General features: G+C 59.7%; 1 protein-coding gene across 1 annotated transcript in view; it reads right to left on the bottom strand.

Annotated features, from left to right (window-relative positions):
• Positions 1 to 629: 629 nt before the first annotated feature.
• The window catches only part of ITPKB (inositol-trisphosphate 3-kinase B), an 88650-nt gene continuing 64463 nt past the window's right edge, over positions 630 to 24816 (bottom strand). Inside the window, exons 3-8 of the mRNA XM_016157439.2 lie at positions 10801 to 10900; positions 9458 to 9671; positions 8890 to 9094; positions 7089 to 7190; positions 5472 to 5543; positions 630 to 3680 (exon numbers count right to left, since the gene is read on the bottom strand). Of these exons, the coding sequence (XP_016012925.2) occupies positions 3459 to 3680; positions 5472 to 5543; positions 7089 to 7190; positions 8890 to 9094; positions 9458 to 9671; positions 10801 to 10900 (915 nt within the window). The 3' untranslated portion in view covers positions 630 to 3458. The remainder of the gene's footprint in view (positions 3681 to 5471; positions 5544 to 7088; positions 7191 to 8889; positions 9095 to 9457; positions 9672 to 10800; positions 10901 to 24816) is intronic.

The raw sequence follows: 24816 nt of genomic DNA, 5'->3' as shown, positions 1-24816 counted from the left end.
TCGGAGGCCGCCACATACCCAGCCTGGTGCTTGGCGCCTGGGACCTGGGCAAATGTGGCACCGCTCACTGGCCTGCAGACACTGCCCAGGTCGGGAGGAAGGCAGGATCGGCTTTGTAATCAGGCCAAGTTTGGATCTGAATCTTTGCTCCCCATTTATGACCCAGATCAAGGTCTCCGATCTTTCTAAGCCTCAGTTTCCCCGTCTGTGATATGGAGACGACACAGCCTTGTTCACGGAGTTGACATGTGGATAAAAGCAGATTACAGATGTGAGCCCCCCAAAGGTTTCAGGGGCTCCCCCAGCCAGGGCGGAGCACTCCTTTGTGGGTGTTCGATGTCCTTGAGCTGCTATGCAAATATTTTGTGGCAAAGGTAGAAAAGGCTTGGGTTGGTTTTTGTTTTCTTTGGGTGGGGGGCACTGGAGCAGATTTTTAACTTGGTGAATTCTGAAAAGACTAGTTTTAAAGAGTATTTTAAATACTTTGCAGATTAAAAGGTTATCCAGTCTGACCCCATTCTCAGGAGTTGTCAGAGCCCCAATCGGCTTCCAGAGACTCCCCGGACCCCCCACCCCGGAGCCACCTCTCGAGGGCTGGAGTCAGAAGGACCACACTGTAGACGCCACCGTGGGCTCTGGGCCTTTATTCAGGAAGGTACAGTGTCTGCAGCCTGTCCGACAGGAACTGTGTGGGGGGCGGAGGGTTGTAACAGTTCAGTTTTCTCCAAGGTGTCGCAGGGAGACGGGGTGAGGAGGGGAGGGTACCCCTCCGAGAAGCCCTCTCTTCCAGGAAAAAGGCCTTGGCAAGGGGTGAACACCCTGCTTCTTCCCAAGAAGGGGCATGTGTTATGTACACACAGGGGCTGACCGGATGCAGAGAAACTCAAAGCTAAATACAGCTAACAGAGGAAAGAGTCCATTGGGGGGGCGGGGGGCGCAGCCGGGCTGCATCCGGGCTCTTTCCACCGAGCAGGAAAGACGTTCAGAAAGAAGGCATAGCTTTAAAGAAATAGAATCCAGCCTCTCAGTCTTAGTGTTTTGTGCAATTTAAAAAAACCAAAAAAAAAAAAAATATATATATATATATATAAATATAACTTAAAAACTTCTTACAGGACACTAAAGGAAGTCTGGGATGAGCAGTTGAAAAACATTCCTTGAGGGCTAAGCGGCTAAGCGGTGGGGGGAGGGGGGCAAGAGGCAGGGAAGGTCTTAAAGACAGGGTGGGAAGGGGTTCTGGAAAATTCCATTCTAGGATCCATCTATCCCACCGGGACAAGGGGGCGTGAGGACAAAGCAGAGAATGGGTTGAGAGAGCAGGTGTGGAAGAGGAGAACTAGCTCGGTAAATACAGTAACCCTGAACCCCTAAATAATACAATAACCCTAAAAAGATGCCACTGTATGCAACTTTCACATATATAATGTAACCCAATGCAAAATATTGCCAACAAGAGGCCCCGTGGGCCTCCTTTAATAAACAGGTCATCTGCGTATTAGCACATTGTTTGCAAACAACTGGCGTTTGCTTAAAGTGCTTGGAAAATTTGTTCTTGTAAGTAGGTGCACCTGGTCCCCCGTAAGTTTTGTTCATAGTATTAATGTGCTTTAGCGAACTTTTCTTCATAGATAAGAGGGTAACGTTTGGCCAGCCCATCGCTATAGAAAATGTGACATCTGAATTAATGATGTCCCTTCCCTCAGAGCTGCATGCGGATCCCCGGGGTCCCTTCTAGCCCACGCGTGACAGATCCTGCCTCCCAGGATCACGTGCTGTCACGAGGTCTCTGGTGCTCAGCAGGGGCGGGGGCGTGACCTTTCGCAAGTCAGCCCACGCGGGAGTTCACCGCTGTTTTGAACGAGAGCCAGGAAGTGTAAGAAGTGATTTCCTTTTTAGAAATCTGAACTTATACATCCTCGTGTCCCACCCTCCGCCCCCACCAACCGTCACTCACCAGCGTGAAAAGGGAAACGTGTCACATGGGCGAGTTCACGGTTCCCCCCTTCCCCCGAGACCCTGGGGTGACGGAGAGGGTGGCCCAGGAAGCCCTCCCTCTCGATTGGTCCCTCCAGGGACATACCTGGGCTTACACCATTTCCACCCCACCCCAGGTGCCTGCTGGCCTGGTCCCCAACTCTCCTCTGACAGCAAAAAGGGGCATCTGGGGGAACAGCTCCAAATGGGCATTGCTGGCGTTCTGTCTCCAAAAGTCATGCAAACCTTACATTCTTCTCAATAATATAGACCGACTTGCTTTACAACGAGAATAAAGCTCACAATTGGTTTCCCATGAATCTTTAAGCCACCTAGACGCTCCGGGGAGAGATGCCTGGAACACCCCCTGGCGTCCAGCAAGCACTTACCCTGGAAGCTGCCCACACTACATTCGGGAAATGTGGGTCTTAGCCCTTCGGGATGTAAGACTGATTTCAGGGGGGAAAAAAACAGATGCCAGTAAGCCAGCCTCCTGTGTCCTCCCCGCCTGGCGCTGGTCTGAAGCCTCGCCTGTGACCTGCTGGGGGCTCCAGAGCTCGTGAAAGAAGCCCTGGTTCGCAGGCAGGGTGACAGTGTGGCACCAGGGGGTGGCAGGGGTGCGGGGACGTGAGAACAGCGTCCTCTGCAGCTTCCTTCTTCCCCTGGGGGCTGCCTGTGCCCTGGCCCAAGGCCGCCAGCCCCCAGGCCTCGCCACAGCAAGGTGAGGAGTGGGAGGTGTAAGTGGCTCCGGGGGCGGGGCGCAAGCAGCCCCGGGAGCTCAGGTGTACAGAGCACCCCTCTGAATTCATGGGCGATAATCACAGGTGGAAGAACACAGCCGTGTCTGCCCCCAGCTGGGAAGGCCAACGTCCAAGAGCACGGCCAGGTCGGCCCAGGCCTTCTCCTGGCTGCTGGATCTAGCCCAAAGCCGGACCATTTCAATACCAGCCGGTAAAGAGCCCGGCTTTAGCAGCCCTACCGAGGCCCCCACACGTCTCTGGGAGCCCCTGGGCTGCCAAGCGGAGTGCTTTACTAGTGGCTCACATGTGGTTCCCAGTGATTTTGTGCCCCAACCACGAGAAAGCCTGGCACTGGGCCCCGGGGACGGACAGAAACCGGCCGTGCTGGGCAGCGGTGCTAATGGCTTTGGCCACCAGGGGGCAGCAGGTCCCCACGGGTAGCCCGGCTGAGGCCACCTGAGCCTCCAAGGAGATCTAACAGCAACAGGCCATTCATTACTTTCCCAGTAGGAGGCCCCGTGTGCAGAGACAAGGCGAAGCGCCTGGGCCAAGCCCTTCCACCAGGAAAACAGCTAGACAAGCTCCTCTCGTCTGCTACAAAGTGTCGGTCTCATGGTGCAGTTCCGGAGGGTCAGTTCTCGGACCGGCACCCGGGTACAAGAGAAAGAAAACGTAGGAAGAAGAAGAAAAGCGAAGGGCGAGGAAAGAGAGCGGGAGCAGTGGCCGTGCGGGCGCGGGGGCGCCTCAGGCCTGGGAAGCGTCCGGGCCCTGGCACATCCCCGTCAGGATGTCGATGAGGTTGTTCAGGCCGGACAGGTAGCCGTCCTCCCGGTTACCCTCCTGCCAGGGGACGTCATGCTTCAGGGTCTGGCCCTCGGGCAGGGGCGTGGTTTTCCCAAAGTCGATCATCCACACCTTGGCCTGCTCCTTCTTGTCGTGGATGAAGAGGAGCGAGCTGCCGATGACCTGCAGGGGAGCGGGCAGCGGGGAGGTGAGGAGGGGGCCGCCGGAGCCCCTACGCGGCCCTCTGCACTGCCGCCGGGCACCTCGGGGGACGTGGGGAAGCCTGAGGCCTGAATGACATGGGGAAGGTCACTCGGGATAGGCCCAGAGCCTGCGACTCTGACCCCCCTGCCCCCCCCCCCCCCCCCCGTTCTCGCCTGGGCAGCAAAGTGGCCGTGCAGCGGGGCGGACAACATCGGATTCTAGCTTCCGTGTGCGTGGCGGCAGGCGGCAGGGAGGAAGGCCCGGGCGGCAGACCCACCCCCACCACCCAGCCTACACGCTTTCTACTTCAGACCTCGGCCAAACCTTGGGGCTTCGCCTTCCCTTCCTAAAATGTGACTCCCCAACACCCCGAGTAACCACTTGTATCAAAGAGAGGGCGCCAAGGAGAGGCCACGTTCCGCACCAGGCGATGAGGCCGCATCACCTCCTGGCCCAGCAGCAATACCCCCGAAAGTCCTGGGCACATGGGCCAAGGCAGAGTCTCTGAGGCCGGGCCCTGCGTGTGGTTCCCCCCAGGGACAGCAGGGGCCAAAGCGCCCTCCCCGCCCTGGGCCAGGTCAGAGCAACTGCATGGAGCAAGGTGCCTTCTCGAGTATGAACGCAGCTCCCGGACCCTCCCCTGGTCACCTGTGGGGGCTGGGAGACCAGGTGTGGGGAGAGGCTGAGGGGCCACCACGGCTCGTGGGGCAGGGAAGACGCCCTTGGAATGCTGACCCCAGAGAAGGGGCTTCTTCTTCCCAGTAGAGCGAACAGAAGCCCGGATAACTTGGCCTCTTTCTGAACCTGAGGTTTCCCAGTGAGACTCCAGATGAGGATGGTAAAAAATAATAATAATAATAATCAAGAAATAACAGCAAAGGTAGTAAGATGGGGTGGGCGGGCGGGGCGAGATGTGAGACAAAGCCTGGGGCTGCCCAAGGGCCCGCGAAGCCCGGAGGTCAGGGGCTTAAAGTCCTTCCAGCTCGGCCCCAGGGCCCAGAGGAAGCCGGCGGGCGGAGCCAAGGGAGGCTCTGGCAGGCTCCACAGAGACCTCGTCTCTCGCTAGGAAGACAGAGGCCGCAGGAGGAGCCGAGGACCTGAGGCCACTGGGCTTGAGCGAGGCCAAGGAGAGGAAAGGGCACCTGCGAGCTCAGCTCTTCCCTGGGGAGCGGTGTGCGTGCAGAGAGGCTGCAGCCGTGTGTGCGCAGGCACGTGGGGCCGGGAGCCCTGACGTCAGGACCTCACAAACCCTCCAGGGGACCCGCCGCCGACAACTCCCAAACCCTCTCTCTCAGGTGTCTGGCTCCTTGTCCGCTGCCCACTGCCCCCTGCAGGCCAAGGCGGGAGCGGGTGGAAAGTTCCGGCCCTGCTCTCAGATTGGTACCTGCAGGTCTGCCTGCACTGTTGCAGATCTCAGGGTGGCCACAGGTGGGGGTTACCTGATGGGGGTCACCTGGCTGCTCTAGGAGCTCTGAGAGCTTCTGTCCTAAGACACTAGCCCTGCCACAGTGGCCGGGAAGGAGCAGAGAGAAGACGATGACCTCAGATCTCAGGCAGGACAGCCCCGTGTGGTCATCCCTGGTCCTTGCCTGGGGCGAGGAGCCTGATCCTGGATGGCCGGCCTCTGGCTGTGGTCATCCTTGGACTTTTGAAGCGAGCAGGTCTGTTACGGTGGGAGGTGCGCCCACAACTCAGGTGGCAGGCCCTAATGTCATGCCCGTTGCACGGAACATGGCTTTCTGCCCAAGATGGCAACAGCCCAATACCCACCTCGTGGCACTTGAAGAAGGGAGAAACTTCTAGGGTGGCCCGAATGTCCTTCAGCCGGTCCCGGTAGGCAATCTAGGAACAGAAAGGTGACCAGATTTTTAAACACTTAAAGCCCCATTTGGCTCATTAGCGTCGCTGAGAGTCAGAGCGGAAGGGACCTTACACCCTGATGATTTATTCCAACCTCCTCATCTAGAGATGAAGCAACCGAGGCCCAGAGGAAGTGGGGTGCCCAGGCTCCCGGCCGCACGCCTTCTCTAGTCCATACTGCCTCGCGAGCAGCAGGGGCAGGAGGCACAGGTCCTCCGCAGCCGTGTGGCCTCCGGAAGCTCCTCGTACGCGGGTGAAGTTTGTTCTGGAAGGCCAGCAGTGCAGAGGCAGGCAGCACCCTAAAAGCCCGGTTGCCACAGTGTCTTCCTGACTACAAACTGCAGCCCCCTGACTTTCGAAAGGACAGAGCAAGTGAAAGAGCCACATATCTCTCTCTGGGGCCCCTCCACAGAGCCCTCCAAACCCGGGTTGACTGTACTGGCCCTGGGGGTGCCCGCCGCCCCTGGGGACCGCTAGGGAAGCCCGTCGCACACAGACACGGGTCTCTCAGTGCCTGTCTGTGGCAGTGCCAGCCTGGAGCTCAGCACCAGGACAGACCCCTCATCAAGGCACAGGAAGTGTGCGCTCTGTAGTGGGCTTTGCTGGGGAGCTGGGGAGCCAGCACCCAGAGGCCCACGCTATGGAAGAGCTGGGGTGTGTGCCCCACGACTGAAGCCTCAGGGCTCACCAGGAGCCATGGGAAGTCTCCCCGGCCAGAAAACGGAGAGAGAGTCCCCAGTTACAGCTGGCACTGAGTCTCCTTGGAGGTGGAGGTGTCTGGTCCCCTCTCCCTGCCTTGCAGCTCTGGGAGCTTGTTCAGGAGGTGCTTCTCTTGGTGCCCACAGCCCTGACGTGCCTGGGTCTCTGACTGTCACAGGGCACCTGCCACCGGGGTACGAAGGCCTGACACATCCTTCCTCCGCCAGGAGGGTCAGGGTCCTGAGCCCAGTGGCCGGAGCATCCGTCCGGCCTGCCTGCTGTTGCGGTGACAGAGAAGCCACTTTGGCATGAATTTCGGCCGTGCGCACCACAGAGACAGACGGCCAGCTCCTGCTGGGAAGGGCGACGCTACTCCCAGACCTATTTCCTTCCCTCAGCCTCACGCCCAGGAGGACCGGGGGCTTGGGGACCCTCAGGCTGCCGGCCCGCCTGGGGGGTTCCCAGCTCCACCCTGTCCTAGCTGTGTGCCCTGGACCTCTCCGTTTCCTCATCCGTAGCATGGGGACGAGAATGTCCGGCCACATGGGACAGGCACTCGGTACAATGCCTGCCGGTGGGCAGCGGGAGCTGAGGAAATACGGTGGCAGTAAGGACTGCTCTGAGGAGGATGGACCCCACTTTCAGGGTAGCTGTGAGGACGGCAGCTAAGGGAAAGCGTGAGCGGGTGCTCACCGAGCTCCCCGTGCACCCAGCGGCCGGGGTTTTCTGTGTGGGCACCGTGGCCTGGCTCGGTCTGGGTCTGGGCAAGACTCTCGCCCCGCCTGAGAGACCCAGGGCCCCGCTCCCTCTCGGGGCGTCGCGCCTCACCAGGATGTTGCAGTTTCCTTTAGTGAACTCCCTGAAGGCCTCGGTGACCTGCTCCCGCGTCTTGGTCTTCTTGAAGTCCCGGTTCACGGAGCCGTCTTCCTTCTAAGGAGAACGCAGGGCGGGGTCAGTGGAGGGCACGTGGGCCCAGCACCTGGAAGGGCGGCGCGGAGCCCAGAACTGACCCCCGGGCAGGCGTCGGAGATTGTACTTTAAGATCTTTTATCACAGGTTCCCCGAAAGCCAGGAAATGATGCCGCCACCGCTGTTCCCGGGTCCACGCAGCGCGTGAGATCCCGCCGCTCCTCAGCCCCGCGCCGGGCCCTGTGCCCTGCGCCCCCCACCATGTCCGTTCCAGGGCAGCGTGTCCCTCCTCCAGGGGCAAATGGGTTCTCTGGGGACACAGGGTGAGGAAGGAAGGCTCCCCCTGGAGCCCCCACGCCTGGGCCTGCCCGCCACCAGGCTGGAGATTAGTGAAAGCCCTGCGGCCACCTCAAAGGAACAGGGGCGGGGTCTGCCCACGGGGTGGCTGCAGGGCGGGGCCCGTATCTCCCCTGAGCCTTTCCCACAGGGCCGCTGAGGGGCAGGCCGGTGGACTGCTGGTGAGGACAGTGGCTTCCCCCAGAGCTGGCGGCCCTCAGCCCAAGGAGACTGGCCACGGGCCGTTCCTGCAGCTGGGCAGTGGGCAGAGACCAGAGCACCCAGCCTGAGAGGAAGAGGCGATGGGGAAAGTGGATCGTTTCCAACAGATAAAGGACAGTGAGCACGAAGGGGCGCAGACGGGCATGTAATTTGCATCCAGTCCGAAGGCTGGACATGGAAAAAGAGAGAAGCTGGATTTAGAAGACAGGGAAGGGCAAACGGCGCTCTCAGCCCCGAGCCTGCGGAGCGGCCGTCCCGGGGGAAGGCGGACACTTTGCCCCACTCGCTGCCGTCAACTGCGAGACGCTGACAGCTGCAGGACCTTCTGCCTCAATGCCATCTGCAGAGCGGCTGCGGAGCCTGCCCGGGCTCCAGCTCGCCCTGAGTCAAGGCTCCCAGCCGCCCGGCCCCGACCGTAGGGCAGGACAATGTGGACCAAGGATGGAGAGACCACGGAATCCCAAGAACACTGCGGGACCACCACTGGCTGTGGAGGGTCGCTGCCCGAGGCCCCGAGGGGCCTGGCACCTCCCTGCCTTGCTACTTGGGGCGAATGCGTGTCCACGCGGACTCTTCGAATCCCCTAGAAACACAGGGCTGGATGTAGGGGGAGCATTCTCAGGAGGCCGAAGAGGACAGAAGACAGAATGAGGTGGCTCTAAAGTTGGGGCGGCCTCGGTGCAGCCTCAGCAGAGGTGTTTGGCGATGCAGAGAGCTGTGCTTGCCCGGGCGCGGCGGGGGTCCTGGCCAGGATGGCGAAGGCAGCTGCATGCTCCCTCCCCGGCCGGCCTCGCGTGGCCAGTCCCCAGTTTTCGGGCCACAGACAGAATGAGCCAGGTCTCCCTCCTGGCATCCTGCAAGCTGGCTCCTGGGCGGGTTCCCCGTCCCCAGCATAGTCTGGGCTAAGGGAAGAGTCCCCGGCAGCGGGCCGACTGCTGGCAGAACCAAAAGCCATAGCTGCTCCAAGGCCCCGACCCCCTGCATGGCCACCCCCCCCCCCCCATTCCCGAGAAGTAGGCCAGTTTCTCCAAACGCCTGTCCCTGGACCTGGCTGCTCCCACCTGCGCCTGAGAGGGGAGCAGCTTATAGCCTTCGAGGGTCCTGAGTGCAGCCCGAGCCCCCATCCCTCCCCCCTGGGAGCTGGGTGGCCGGGCAGCCTCACCTTGATGCCCTCAATCCTGAACCCGAGGGTGGCCGTGGAGCTGATGGTCTCCCTCCACTGCATGTACCGCGGCTTGGTCACGGCCCGCTGGGCTTTCTCCTCCTCGGTCGGGGCCTCGGGGTCCACCTCGATCATCTTCTGGTACATGTCCTTCCGGAGGCTGGGCTTCTTCCGGGCCTTGGTGAGCTCTTCTTCCAGGTAGGTCCTGCGTGGGGGCAGGGGGCAGGGAGGGGATGAGAAGACCCTTTAGTCCGGCCTCCCCCAGGCTCGGGTCACAGGAAGCCACTACCTTGCTGCCCCCAGCAACCCAACCAGCCAGATGGGCAGCTCCCTGGGGAGGCTCGGCCCCAAGCCAGGGCCCCCCCACTGGCTCCTCCCCCACCTCAGCTCACTGGAGGAAGGAGGGGCCCTTCAGGGGCACTGCCAGGTTCCCGTCCCCTCTGCACGTGACAACTGGAGTAGGGCTGGGGTCCCAGGAGTGCGACCGGACCCCCAGGCCGCACGAACCACAGGGAGGCCAGGCCTGCTGGGCGCGGGAGGAGCCGAGGGTCCCCGGAGCCCGGCTCACCTGACGCCCATCTTGCAGTCCATCACGCAGGGCGAGTCGAAGTCGGCCAGCAAGTCGTCCATCTGGTTGTAGCGCTCCCCGTCCTTGACCACGTCGCCGTGGTAGGCGGGCACGAAGGGCTTCAGCACGTCGGCCATCAGCCGGTCCAGGCAGCGCTGCTCGGACTCGCAGTGCTTCTTCAGGATCCGGCCATTGGCAGCCGCCTTGAAACTCCCTGCAGAGCGAGGAGGCGGGGGGAGGTCCTCAGGGGCGGCCCTCCCCACCCCGGCAGCCCCGTGGTGACGGTGCCTGGGGCCCTTGGGGATGCTTTGGGGCCTGCTGAGCATAGGGCGAAAGGAGTTTGAAAGCAGAGGGACGCAGTGCTCACTGCTGGAGGGTCAGCAGGGCTGGACCCTCTGCGCCAAGACCTGGTCACTCCTCTTTGCAGAACTACGACCACCCTGCCCCGCTCATCCACCCGCTTGTCGGGTGACAGAGGGGTCTCTGGCCTTGGTAGAGCAGAAGCCCTAACAGGATTGGACTCGGTGCCAGGATGGCTGAAAAGTGGGGGTTCAGGGCTCGGCCATCGGGGCAGTACTCCTGAGCCGCGTCCTCGGGTAAGGATTTGGGAAGCGTGTCCATCCACGCATCCTGGACTGGACAATGTGGCCGGGGGTGTAGACGAAACATTGGCCCCTGCGCTGGCCTGAAGTCAGGTGGGTAGGTCCACGGGTGCCCCTGGAACGCCCCCAGGTGGTCACCAACGGGCCCCCGCGTGTGGACGAGATAGCTCCGGGGCTCTGGCTCCCGCCGTCCCTCCTCCCCGTTGTCGATGGGCAAACTCGAAACCCCGTGGGTGGCCTGGCGCCCGGCCGCCTGCACCCAGCTCTCCACCCTGCCCGCTGCCCACAGGCTGCTTCGGGACGGACGCCACGTTCCCATTCATACTGTGACCCCTAGGACCATGGCCGAGTGGGCGCACAGTAGATGCTCAGCGAAGCGGTCAGCGCTGTCTCTTTGTCTAAGACGACAAATGGCAAGCAAGTGCTAAGGCTGACGGTTTCCTCTGTTTTACTGAGTTAAACTGGGAGACAGAGAAAGAGACTGAGAGAGACAGAGACTGAGGCAGAGGCAGGGGGCGCGGTGGCACCGACTCTGGAGACGACGGTCGTCTGTGTGCTCCCGAGGTGGCGTTAGGGCCACATCCGGCAAGGACGGCTGCAACCGCCATCGCCAGTCCTCAGAACCGTCCCGCCGCGGCGACCCCGGGAGCATGCGGGGCCGGGCCCTCCCTCCCACGGGTGCTGGGTGACTCCCCAGAGAGCCGCGTGTCCCCGACGGGAAGTCCGGGAGAACCGTGCTACCTGCGTGTCCTGCCAGCTGGATCCAGGGGTACTTCTTCTTGAAGGACATGACAAAGGGAGACCACTGCACCATGTTTTTGATTTTCCTCCATGATTTGCTCTAGAAACAAGCACACGAGAAGCTCCACGTCAGGAAGACAGTGACTGCTTTTCAGTTAGACGAACTCAAAGCCAGGCGACCCCCGCTGGTGGCCACTGGACGCAGGGCCACGGCCACCGCGCAGGCACCCTCGGTGGCTCCAGGGACCTCGTCTCTGTCGCCTGCCTGTGCAGCACGGAGTCAGAGGTGGATCTGCAAAGCCTGTTTTTACACACGGCCTGAGCGAAGTGACCAGAAGGGGACCTCTGGGGGACAAGGGCCTTACAGGATCTAGGGATGGGAGGCGGGGTGGGGGTGGCAGGGAGCCCTCAGGCCAGGCTGACGCCGTCCCATGCCCCCCTCACGGGGAACAGGTGAACACACAGCGCCCTTCTTCATGCCCCTCCCAGGGCCTGAGGGCTGGACGGTGGGCCCGCCAGGCTCCGTGGACAGACGGACACTCTCAGACTCTTGAAAATAACCTCTCACATCCCAAGCATGGCCCCTCGGAGGGAGACCAGAGAGGGCCCGACACTCCGCTGCGACATTTCACTGGTGGACGCGGAGGCAGCAGAAGCACCTCTGGCCAGCGAGATTTCAAAGGGAGGTCCCCAGGGACAGCACCCCGCCCCCGCCCCACGGCACGCGGGGTGAGCAGGCCCACAGGCCTCCCCTTTTCACTGTACTCCTTCTCAGGATGTGTCTGAAGCAAAGACTGCGTGTGTGTGCGTGTGCGTGTGCGTGTGCACACATGGGCAGGACAGGCTCCTTGGGCAGAAAGGAGAACGAACGCCCGTCGAGCACCTTCTTGTTTGCACAGCGAGCGCGCGTGCGAGGCAGTTACTGCCCTCTGCAGACCCCGAGCCTCAGAGAAGTAAGCGGCAAAGCTGGCATTTAAACCCTCGCCTGTACAGCTACTTTCTTAAAAAATCCTTTCCCCGCCTCCCCCGGCCAGCAATAAACCCTGTCTAGAAACAAATATCCCTAAGTTTGCTGTAGTTAAGAGCAGGCGACGGAGGTGAAGATCGAGCGTCCTACAACCCCGAGCGCCCGAAGGAGCGACAGGAACCCAAACTGAGAAGCTTCCGGTCCCCGGTCCCCGAGAAAGCGGATCCCTGAGCAGCCAGACCGCAGCGTGGAAACCCCGGGGCCGGCAGGGAGAAGCTGGAATTCCGCAGAAGGGGGCGAGGCGGGTCCTGCCTTGACGGGGGGACCCCGAAGGTGTGTCTCCCCACTCCCTGTCCCTGTCCCACAGTGGCCAGCAGCCCCCCTGGGGAGACCAGACGGACTCCCACTGTGCAGGCCGCTGGAGCCTGAGGTGAACTCAAGGTTAAATCAGCCTCCATTGTTTTTCTTCTCTCTGCTGAGACTCAGCTGCTTCTGTCATCAAGTTTTCAAGGTAAAATCTGTGTAAGGAGAAGAATTTTCCCCTCCTGATCCTGGCAATTTTTATCCCCATCCCAGAAGCCCTGACCTACCACCGAGACCTAGTGTATCTTACGCGAGGGCGGCGTGCTCTGCCAGGCCACGTGACGAAAGGGCTGGGCCCTTACAGACAAGGGCGCTCGTCCCAGATCCCTCCCAGATCCCGCTGATGGAGATGGCTGCAGGCGGAGGAAGGGAGGCAGTTCTTATCTGAGAGCCCAGAAGGCTGCATAAACAATCAGCGTAGACAATGCTGAGGCAACAATGGAAAAACCTAGTTAAAGGAGATGAGCCAAGAGGTGGCTCATGGGACACGGGACATGGGGAAGGCGTTAAGGTAGGCCCAGAGGAAAAGTGCACGGCTGGTCACCACCTGCTGGTCACGTCCCTGCAACCCGGGAGGGGCCTGGGGTCTGACACGTCCAGGGGCGGTGGGTGGGGCGGGCAAGGTGCTCTTACCCCCTCCCTCTCCCTCCCCTGTCCTGTCCAGGAGCAACCAAACCCACACTGCCCTTCTCTGAGCCTCGGTTTCCTCGTCTGTCTAGCGAGGGACGAACAGCTGGTCCACCAGGCTCCTTGGCCTGATGGACACTTTAAGACCCCGGGAAATGACCGCCCACATCCCAACCGCCATGGCCCCTCGGGGAAGAGTAGGGAGGGCCACCACTACACCTGGCTGTCACTTCACATTCCGTTTGTAGATGTGGTGGCAACAGAGGACCCGGGGAAGATGTGTCTTAGGGCCGGGGAGGGTCCACACAAAGACTGACTACTGCGCCCAGCGGAGGCAGTTTTGGGGAAGACTCTGGGACAGGAAAGAAGATACTGCAGGTAGGGGCGCATGTGGGGACCAGGGCTTGGGACAGGGGTTTGGGACGACATCTGCTGAGAATGGGCGCCGGAAGCAGCGGGGGCTGAGGGAGGGCGGGCGAGGCCAGGCCTGGACGCTGGGCGCTGGGCCGAGGAGCCTGGCCTCAGGGGAGTGTGGCGGGCCCACCTGGCTCCGTCCCCTCCTCACTGACTGACCTCGAACAAACTCCTGACCCTCCTTGCGGCCCTCTGATCTTACTTGTCAAAGAAGAATTGCTCACCGGTCCCCTGAGGCCAGAGGCAGAGCCATGAGGTTACGGGGTGCTTGTGGAAGACTCTTAGCTTTGCGTTTGGGGAATGGGGAGCTGTTAGTCCGGGGCCGAGCAGAGGTGCTGCCATCGCTACCCAGGGCTAAAGACCGTGGAGCCTCGGGCTGGGTCAGACCCACCCTACCAGGGCACAGCTCCCCTGAGACCCACAGGGACCCATGAGCCTGGGAGGCAGGAGGGAACAGAAGCCGGACGAGAACAGCGAGACTCGGGCCGGCAGGGGCGTCTGAAGCTGTGAAACCTACAGGTTCTGGCCCTCTCTTCAGAGACTGAAGACCAGGGGCCCAGCTGGGAGAGGGTTGCTGGGGGGCCGGGGGGGGAGGCGAGGTCCTCCGAGAGTTCCCAGGATCCAAGACCCTCCCAACATCACCGAGCTCGGAATAAATGGGGCATTTTCTGTCCAGCTTCTCTTTCCCACGCCTCCTGCTCCGGGAGGAAGCATTTCTTCAACATGAAAAGGGGCCCCGCATGCCCAAGGCCACGAGGGCCTGCATCCCATGGCTGCCCGGCGCAGCGGAGGCCAGCAGAATAGTCCGCCCGGGCCGGCGGCGGCTCGCGGGGGTTTTCCCCGCGTTTTAAATAGCAGCGCCCGGGCAGCGCCTCGCGGGGCTGCCAAACGCTACACAGAAGAGGCACTTCCAGGTCCGCGCCCAGGCCTGGGAAAGGAGGTTGCGGGGTGACCCCCTCGCGCACACCCCCACCTGCCATCCAGCCCACAGGGGTGCAGACAGATGACGGGGAGGGAGATGGGCAGATGGGCAGTGCCCGTCCAGAGGCAGGAGGCCGGGCCCCATCCAGGACCAGACCGACGCGAGCGAGAAGCCGCCTCCTGTGGCGGGCGAGGCCGGCTGGGCTCACAGCCTCCCCGCCCCAAGCCCCTCGCTGGAAGAAGCCACGGTCCTCAGAACCGGGCGCCAGGCCTCTTCCTCCAGCTACGGCAGGTGACGAGGCAGGAAGGGAGGGCGGCCCACGACCAGGAAGAACCCCGGCCAGGGCGATGCGCCCCTCTCAGCTCGGCCCTCCCTACCTCTCTCTCCCGGGGCCTTCTCAAGAGCCTGTCAGTTCTCTGAAATCGGACCACGGTCCCAGGTCTCCAACTTCTCAAGCCGAGATTTGTGAGATATGAAAGCAGCCCTCAGGTGCCTGGAACGCGGTGGGGCAGAGGGCACCCGGCCCCCTCCCCGGGGCAGCACTGGCTGCCTGCCCATGTCATTGGCCCTGTCCCTTGAATACCACCAATCATCAGGGGCATCTGGACACCCTCTGCTGACCCCTCCTGGAATGTCCCCAGAGCTCCATAAGCCTGACAGGTCTCGGCTGTCATCTCACTGGGGGCTGGGGGGCGGGGGTGCTCCTTCTCTAGACGTGGGGCACGTCCACCAGCCCTGGCCTGGGCTTTGCCTCCATGACTCATCGCCCACAGAGCTCTTTCTATGCGACAGGCGCTGGGCCGGGCACTTGAAGGCCTCAAACCTGATCTTTACAACTGCCTGATGACAGATAGAAATATTTTCTCCGTAAGATGAAGAACCCAAGACTCAGCAGGTAGAGTAGTTTCGCCACAGTCATTCCATTCTCTGCCACGGCCAGGAGGTGTTGGCTCATACTGGGAACCTCTGCCCAATTCCCCACGGCTGTGCCTACCAGCAAGCGAGTCCTGAGTCCCGTCCCTGAGTCCTCTTTGCCTTTGAGAGACGGTCCAGCCACCAAAACCCAGACATGTCCCATTCGGGGCCGGGTGAGAGCCACTTCCAGCGTAACTTCTGCTCAGATCAGACCAGCTGAACACTTAGAATGCGGCTGGAATTCCACACTTTGGCTGTTCTTGCAAACGCTGCAAGGGAAAGGAAGGCGCTCCCAAGCCGATTACCTGCCGTGCAGGTAAGCGGCCACAGGGGGCGCTGGAGACATGCAGCGTTCACCTTGATTCTGGGCTGGGCGGTTAAGTCCACTGGAGACCTGAGTAAGGTTTTTCAGGTGACACCTGGGGGTTCTGGGCTTGGAGGAGACTCAGCTACGCAAATCCCAAGGTGACTGCACACCTGGGCTGAATTAGCACTGGCTTTGGTTTGCTCCGTTTCATCCCTGAGCACAGGGCAGTGCCTTCTGCTGGCTTGTTACAGCCCTGGCTTCGCTCTGTAAGAGGCGGGGTCTTGTGCAACCCTCTGGCTGCACAAGGAAAAGTTAGGGCTCCGATTCACTCATACTAGTTTAGGACGAAAGGACCAGAAAACAGCCAGATGGGAGGCGGGAAGTGGGCCGGGGCTCTTTAAGGCCCAGGGACGGCTGCTGTTCTGAAGCCGCCCTGGGCAGGTTCCCTCCCCACGAGCCTGACTTGACAGGCGCTAAGGTATTCAGAGAATGTGGAGAGAGATTTGTAGTGGGAGAAAAGCATCCGCGAGGAAACCCGGCCCTCTTCACGCTCGAGATGGCAGAAGTGACAGGGAAAGTGAGGTTCAGAGACCAGCCGACACCGGCCCACCCTTCTCCAGCCCCGGACAGCCAGCCAGCCTGTCCCCGCACCCGACTCCGCACCCCGCATCGGCTGCCGGGGGAGCGGTACGTTCTGTCTCACGTTTTCCTCTTTCTCTTTGCCCACAGTTCTGGTCTCCCGGCAGATGTCAATCTACTCCCTAGAGGCCAGCGCCCATATGCAGCACCTGGGGCCTCAGAGCACACAGGCTACCTGACCGGGGGGAGCCCTGCGAAGGATGCGGAGCCTCCCCGGCCGGCGATTCTTCACCCACCTCCGGCCCTGGAGCTGCCCAGAGCCCTCGAGAGCCTAGGGCAGAAGCCACGCACTGGCCCGCTGGGCTGCCAGGGCCCCGGCTGCTCCAGGGAGGAGCAGCGTCCCTGATGCTGTGTGTTTATCTAAACCAGATTCCAAACCTCCCTTTGTGTGATGCTAATGGCCTCCAGGTAAACGCCATCCTCCATCCTGGCTGGTTCTCCCGGTCAGGTCAGGTGTCCCCCTCAGGCCTTAGGGAACACTGCCTTAAACAAACAGAAGGGATAACCAGCTTTCGTCTTCTATGAAACAGGCCGGAAGGGCTGGAGGAAGAAGGGAAAGGGCGGGGGAGGGCGCTCTGCTCCCCCACTCACAAAACGCTTTGGCTACCGTCAGGACGAGCTACATGAGTCACGGGGCCCCCTGAGAAACGAGAGTGCGAGCCCGTTGTCCAGAGCGGAGTCAGAACGTCAAGATGGAGACGGCAGAGCGTGGCCCAAACGTGGCGCCCCGCGAGGCCTGTGGGGGCGGCCCGGCCCCTGCTCCCTGCGAACTGGGCACCGTGACACGGCACGGGCCCCGCCCGCCCTGTGGGGCTTCAGTGAGAACAGACACGTTCGTAAGGCACCTGGACAGGCGCCCTGGAGCCCGACATGGGGTGGGCCGACCGTCGATGTTCACGTCGCTTTGACTTCTCTGTCTGTTTTTCTAAGTGGAAATAGTTCTCTCCTCCAAGCCACCGCAGCTGGGCACCGCCAGAGGGTCAGCTCGTTGCCGGTGGGGAGAAGATGAGCTGACTGTGTGTGACTGGCAGAGCTTCTCTCTGGGTGCGAGGGCCTCTGGGAAGCCCCGGGGCGGCTGCTGTGACTCAGGGGCAGTCAGAGCGGCCAGCGCCCCGACACCGGCCTCTGGGGCAGAAGGTCAGTGAACCCACCCAAGGCGGATGTTTCTGAAACCGGCCCACTGCACGCATGTGGGACTCCGCTGGGCACCACCGAGAACCAGTGTTTGGGGATGAGCAGTGAGGTGGCTGAACAGATTTCACTTTATAAAGGGGGCGTACATACTCTTCTTAACCTCCCCCACCACCCGACTTACTCCCCCAGTTTGCAACTTTTCCCTTCAGCACGTCTCCGTTTATTTAAAGAATCTGATCACTTGGCTAACTTTCATTTTTAGAACATTATAGTCTCCGTTTTTTTCAAGAGTCAAAGAGGTGAGAGGAAATCTCTAAAATGTCAAAAAGGGAAATTATCTCTAGACCCTTGACTCTCCAAACAATATTGCCAGAATTCTCAGCCTTGCCACGTGTGTGCGCGTGTGTGCGTGTGTGTGTGCATGGGCGCGCGTGTGCTGGTGAGAGGTGATAACCTGGCTTGCGGGGAAAAGAGGCAAAGAAATCACATTTTAAATGCCTGACATAGTACCACGCATCTGATTATGCTAAAATCCCACGTAATCCTCACTTACGGCACTGCTACTGTTCTTTTCGTTCTGTAAATCACAGACACATGCTCAGAGAGGTCCAGCAACCTGCCCAAGGTCACACAGCTTCCTGGTTGGCATCGTTTAATTCCGAGGATTTTGTTTTCCTCTCTCCCTGTCCAGGGACTATCTGCCTCTCCCCTACTTAAGAAATAGCCCCAGATAAACAGCAAGTGCTTCATCAAAAAAAGAGTGACCTTTCCAAAGGGGAGCCCTCAATAAAGACCTGCCCTGCCCTCCTTTCGAGCCTGCTTCCAGAACAGTCTCGCTGACACACACTCAGGGAGGGCGCCCGGGGAAAGGCACGCCCAACCCTGTGCCCAAAGTGGACGGAAGACGCCCCTGCCAGGGACGGTTCGGTCCTGTGTCAGTGGCCTTTGTTCTGCGTTTGCAAAAAGTCTGAGCGAAAAGTCGCTGAGTTTTCCATGTTTGGAATAAAACGCTTTTTTCCCCCTCCCTCCTTCTTCTTTTGGTCTTTCTCAAACAGCAGTGAGGGTTTCTCTGGTGATCGTTCTTTCCTTCGCTGGGGAAAAGGCCCGTGCGGCTCCCAGGCCGTGGCCAGCCAGCTTTGTTCATTGTTCGCCCTGGCAGAGTCGTCCTGTGACGGCAGCTGGGTGCAAGCCCAGGCAGGTCGGGGCCCCAGGCTCAATAGCTGCCTCCTGGAACCTTGGTTAGAAACCTGGATGGGGCCAAAAGCGAAACCTGCTCCTGCCAAAAGTGAGCTGTGGGCTTGCGGGGGGGAGGAGGAAAGGCCTTTCAGAAACATCAAGACACCAAGGATCGGAAAAATTAAGCCCAAGGACTTGGCAGGGCAGGTAGTGCTGGCTAAAAATAAGAGGCTGGCTTTGAAGGCGAACCATCTGACCCCCTTAACGAACAAGAAAAGTCTCCTAAAAACCAAATGCAAAGACAGTTTTTGAAAAAAAGCCCCAGCGATGTTTAATTCCTGCGCCTTTCCGCCCCCTCACGGGATGGGTGGTTCAGAACGTCTTTCGTCGGGTGCCTGGGTGGGCACCAGCCTCCCCTCGCCTGTGCTTTTGGGAATCCGCCAGCCGAGGCGTGGTGAAGCAGCTCCCGCAGAGCCAGCGGCCGGTCTGGGGCAGAGCAGGGCTGGTCAGGGGCAGGGGCCAGCTCTGCGTTCTCAGGGTGAGTGCCCTGCGACCTCCGCGGCACCTCCAGGTGGATCGAGAGGGCTGCGCTGCTCCAGGCTGGGACTGTCGGACCTGCAGCTTCCGACTTAAAACGGCAGGCTGGGCTGACTGTCTCCGGGGGGAGGCACCTTGGTCAGTCGCCTCCTGGCAGCTCATTCTGGCCAAAGCCAGGAAAAGGCCGAGCGCCTGCCCGGCTGTCCTCTCCTGGTCAGCGGCCTTCTTGTGGCTGCAGCTACCGGCCCCGTTTCCAGGCCGAGGGCAGTGCCCAGGCCGCACACATGGTCCGCCTAACATCATGGCCGGCCCCCCCGCCCAGGAACACGGGGCCACACCAGACACCTTGCCGCCCTCGCTCGCCACACCCACACCCGTGCCCACGCCCGGCCTCTGCCCTGGCAGGTGCTCTGCCCGCAGTGTTCTCCCTCCACCCTCTCATCGATCACCTCCTACCTGTCCCCGCAGTGGGTCCCGCGGGGATGCGTGTCCCCGCGACGCTCAGATCACTGCAGCTGCCTGCATTCCCGGAACCCTCCCCACAGCAGGACGGGGGCGCTGTGCTTTGTGACTCGTCTGCACTGTGCCGGGTTTCCCAGCAGAGGACTGGGCATTTGCCCTAACGCGCCGTGTGTCCCCCACGCTGACAAGCAGTGGGCGTCCGATACGACCGGCCCTGCGACCGACAAGAGAACTTTACAGGCCCAGTGCTACCTGCCAGCTCACGCTTCCTCACGCGCACCTGCCCGAGCCTCGAGTTTCCCGAAGACATCGCCAGGGAGCGGGAGGGGCTTACTTGTGGGAACTTCCTGCTCAGTCTGCCTGGGGGTTCTCGCCATACCCCCGAGGCCCCAGGACAGGTGGCAGCCTGGCTGGCCTCAGGCCCCAGGGGTCTCTTCATGCGCACACATGACATGGAGGACCCACCTTTTTACTCAGACTAGTCAACGCAGCAAAGAAAACACTCTCGCCAGTGACAATTCCGGATCCACCTTCCTGCCCTCTTCCTAACTTCGCAGGAGCTGGCCTCAAAGGGGCCCGCAACCTTGCAAAATCACCTATTTTTTAGTCAACCGAGAATGAAGGTATCCTTGACCAGAAAGGGAAATGCCTCTGAGATTCCCCTCTGGGCCGCAAACACTCCCTCTCTGCTCTGGAAGGTCACTCGCGTGGCTCCGCCTTCCCCTCCCTCCTGGATTCCATCTTCCTTAGAACTAAAAATAATGGAGGCCTGGAGGAAGGAGGCGAGAGGAAGCAGCGGAAGGCATAGGAAATGCTTTGGTGCACACAGAGGCCTAGCGGGCCTGCCACCCCAGGAGCCTGTCAGGGCCTCAAAGGCTGCTGGGACCAGAGGCTGGGGACCCACAATAGCAGGAAATAGGGAGTGGCTGGGGGCTGGGGAAGAGTCCAGGCGTGTGTGTGTGTGTGTGTGTGTGTGTGTGTGTGTGTGAGAGAGAGAGAGAGAGAGAGAGAGAGAGAGAGAGAGAGAGAGAGAAGAGGGAAGAGGTGGGGTGGCCTCTAGCAGCTGGCTTCCTCGCAGCCAAGGCTCACAGGACAGAAAGGCTCGGCATTTCCCCCGGGAAAGGGCACACCCGGGGCGCTGCCCAGCTGGCCGGCGGGGGCCACCCCTGCAACACACACCGGCCCCTTCCCTCCCTTCGCCTTGTCCACTCCTCCCCAGGGAATTTATTTTTACTTTGGTAACATGCAAAAAAACAAAGCCGAGTTACAGAGGGTGGAAACTTACTGGAGGTCCTCGGTGACCAGCAGACAAGTGGCACTGAGCCCCTCTTGGGCCAACGCCTGAGAGGGGACTGCCCCACCCCAGCCCCCACACGGCCTCCGGCTTCCCTGGCCTGGGGGGCTAGGGGCTTTCTCTCCCTCCTTCTCCGCTCTCGGAGGTATTATAGGTAGGGCTGACAGCCGGTGGTCTGTTCCAGCAGAGGTAACAAACGGCGAGTAGGTACCGAGTGCTTACCAGGCAAACACAGTGCTACATCCTGGAGGAGGACTATGTATGATGAGTATCTCAATCTATCACATAGGTAACTCTCATTATCCCATTTTACAGATCGGGACACTGAGGAACACAGAGATTAGACAACCTGCCAAGGTTCTACAGATGGGAAGTAGCAAAGCCGGGATCTGAACCCGGGTAGTCTAGCTCCAGGGTCCACGCTCTGCTGGGCTGCCTGGTTTCTTGTCATTCGTAAACTGCAACCTTACGGCCAGATAAACCCAGCTTCGGATCCTGTTTAGATTCTGGCTGGTGGTATTAGGCGAGTTACCAACCCTTCTGAGCGTCAGTTTCCTCTTTATCTGTAAAACGGGAACACTTCCCACCCTCCAGGGCTGTTTTCAGGATTAACGTCTGTGTGAGCAATGCCTGTTACACAGACAGAAGCAGTCGGTGAACGTTGGCACGCATACCTCTCGCCCACCCTGTCTGGTGTCAAAGTCCCCTAAGTGCGGGACAAAACACACGGGAGGGGGCTCTGTGTCGGCTCAGCACGCGTCAGTGGTAGGGTCTGAGGCCCGCTACGCCCAGCCCTGGCCTTTGAATCCCACCTTTGCATGGAAAGGGCAGAGGTGAAGGCCATGGCTGGCAGGAAGTGGGTCTCCAACAACAGTCCCATCCCTTGCCACAAAATGAACCCAGGAGGCGCTTGGGGCTTGCCTTCAACATAAGCCTCCTGGAAGTCCAGACGCCCAGGAGCCACTTTTAAGCAGAGGGTGAAAGACAGTGCGGGTGAGGGGCGGCCTCACACGGAAGCCACCAGAAGCCACCAGCCTGTACCAGCAGACTCGTCTCTTTCCTGCAGACCCTCCCTTAGGGACCTATGGTCTGAAAGAAGTCACTCTGCTTGTTGCCCAGGAGACGTGATCAGGCAGCTCTGCAGAAACAGACTTCTTTATCTCATGCTGGAAGATGACATTTAAAAAGCCAGGGATTTGAAAGTAAGTTTTCTGCAAAATGTCGAAGAATCTAAAACGTTATCATCCTCTCTCCTCATAGCTCTCAGAAGCACAGCCCTGCTTACGAAAAAAACCCTCTCCTGTGTTAGCAACTCTGTAATTTCTCCCCTGGTTGTCGTTAGATAGTCACTGAGATTGAAAACTTTCAGGTTATAAATTAAAAAGCCTAAGGATTCCTACTGGATGTCGTAGAAGGGAGATTTCCTCGGCCGTCTTGCTAAAGTTTACTTCTCCAGACCAAGAATATTAACAAACAAAAGACAGCCTTTTAAGTGGCTTTTGAGAACGTAGGAAGCACTCGTAAGAGATTTTAGTAAGGGGTCACTCTGGACTAACTCCAGAGCTAGATTCTTGGGAACTCCCATGTAAGAAATTTCAAGGAAAACTTTTCAGGAAGAGCCTGCATACCACATGAGAACTTACAAGCAATATCAAATATTTCGCTATATTTCGAAAACATTTCCAAGCAAGACACGTTGGCGTGATTCATATTTCTGACAGATGACACTGATTTGCTGGTGGCTACATGGCGCTTAGCAAATGGGTATTCAGACCTGTGGAGAGAAGCAGAAATCCCGACCCCAATCTGCTTTCTGGAGAAGCGGCTGCAGGCCTGCCTCCCAGAGGCCGAGGCGCAGCCCTGAATTCTGCTATGAGTCACCCGCCCTCCCTCTTCTGGCCGGAGCTGCTCAGTAAAGCAGTCATGCATCTGTTCACATGCACACTGCGGGAGGCACAGGAAACAGGTTGCCAAAAAGACACACCAGTGAACCCCCAAGGCTCGTCAGCCCTCAGAACGCGGCCGTCCCCCGGGTCATCTTGATGTTTGCGTCAGTATGTGTGATTTTCATAAACAGATTGACTCATCGCCCTTCCCCGTGCATCTCTGTCAGCAGGGGCCCGGAGTGCTTACTTAGCACTTTCCCAGTGGGCTTGAGGCTCCCAGGGGCCCTGAAAGGCAGGCAGCGGACCCACCTCCCATTCCGAGAAGCGAGCAGGGACAAAGGGGCTCACCCAAGCTTGGGTCCCAATCAGGGGACAGACCTGGGGGTCCTGCCCCGATTCTTACCCCCGGCATGCTTAACGGTGGGGGGGGGGTCTCCCAACCACAGGAAGCAGGGACCCCCCCCCGCCGCCCCAACGACTGTTTCCTTTGCTTCTTGCTACAATGAATGAACATTTACTTTATACTGAGATATGTCACAGCGGCCCTTGTGATAATTACAGATAGGATGGGTTTTTGTAAAACCGCGCAGGGATCTTGTATGTCAGAGACAGTGAGATCCCCGCCTCTTCCCTCTCAGGTTTAGAGGAGCTAACCCACAGACGCAGCATTGGCATCTGCGGACGGCAGCCAGGTGCCCCATCCAAGGTACGCCACCTGCCGCACAGCCCGACCCGCACAAGGCCCCCTGCCGCCTGCTCCGGGCTCTCTTAGATGCGGTTGCTTTCCCTCCCACTGAGTTTGAGGGACATGAACCGTTACTGAGGGATGCGAGGGGCTTATCTGAAAAATGCTTTCTAGAATGACAGAGGCTGAGAATGAGCTTAATGACCTTGGAGAGTCAGTCCTTCCAGCCAGTGGCCTTGAACCAAAGGAACTAGAGAGACACAGGGAGGCCTGGGCCGCTCAAGGCAGACAGGGTTGCGGCCTCCCTGAGCTCCGGGCCTCTGGGCACGGCAGGGCAGGGAGGGGAGGCAGGAGCGAGGGAGAGCCTCTGTCTGCCCGTCTGTGAAGACAGTGGCTGCTCGGCCGGGCATCTGGATGAGGCGCGACAGCCACCCTCCCGGGTGAACGAAGAGCTGCAGGGACTCTGCTCCAGAGAGAGGGACTCTGGAGTCTCACGGTGACCACCGCTCCCTCGCAGGCCCGGCCCCTCAGAGGTCTCTGGGGACGGCCCACATTTAGGAACTGGAACATCATTTCTAGGGAACAAGACCAGCTGGCCGATCCTTATCCCGTAACTTTCAATGCTATTATTAGGGCACATCTGTCTCTGAGTGAAGTCACCAAGGAAAAACCCGACTGAAGAAAATATTTTCAATCAGTCGTCATTTCGTTTCTTGGAAAAAGAAGCAAGGTGATGAACCGCCCAAGAACCCCAGAATTCAGGGGGGGGCCCAGGAGGAACACAGAAAGCATTGCCCTGGAGATGCAAGAGGCTGAGCAGTTCACACGGTGCTTGGCCAGCGGGATGCAAATGGACCGAGAGCTTCTAGAACAGTTTCCTCTTCCCTTTCCTCAAAGCCAGTCAAAAGCTCCCCCTCGATCCTGAATCAGACCACAGGAAGGCCCGTTAGTGACAAGCGAGCAGATGTCACAGGGCCTGGATTCCAGACTGTGGCCAACGGGCCGATTTTCTCTGGCTACATTTTTTTTTTCTTCTCTAAAGTAGTTGCCAACGTTTAAAAATCAGATCGTTTCACACAAAAATCCAGGTTTCCAACTTCTGTGACATCCTGGGCCCGCGTTCCCAGGTGGCATCTGTCCGCGGGCTGGAGCTGGGCGGCACACCTTGGGATGCGCCTTCCCTTCCCTGGTCCCCAAGTGCTGTGCGTACCTGTCCCCAGCCCGGCCCTCGACAGCATTTGAGCCGAGCTCCTGGGTCTAGAGACAAAGAGGAGAGAGTGCCAAAGACACCCTTGGGACCTCTGCTGGTCTTATGTGCGCCGCTCACTCACTGACCATGTAAACGTGGACAAGTCGCCCACTTGGCTGAGCTTCTGTTTCTCCATCTGCAAACAGAGAGGACAATGCAGAGCACCGCCCACGCCTCGAAGGCTGTGAAGAGGATTATGTAGGAAAACAAGGCGAGTGCTCTGAACACCCGATTGCATCATGTGCGCAAGGTAAGGCTTGGCCATTCGGGCCTAAAGAATCAAATACAACGCCCAAAGAAAGCTGGCCTCTGGTTAGATTAGCAGCCGGGGAGGAGGGAGTTGGGGGAGCGGAAGCATGAGCGACGGCTCAGTGGGTACCTACCTGCGGGGGCCCAAACAGGAGCCGGGATTTCTGAATCACCCGACCACGCCACGCGG

The sequence above is a fragment of the Rousettus aegyptiacus genome, unplaced genomic scaffold (assembly GCF_014176215.1).
Source record: "Rousettus aegyptiacus isolate mRouAeg1 unplaced genomic scaffold, mRouAeg1.p scaffold_m13_p_18, whole genome shotgun sequence".
Lineage (NCBI taxonomy): Eukaryota > Metazoa > Chordata > Mammalia > Chiroptera > Pteropodidae > Rousettus > Rousettus aegyptiacus.
This window is presented reverse-complemented; position numbering and strand designations above follow the sequence as displayed.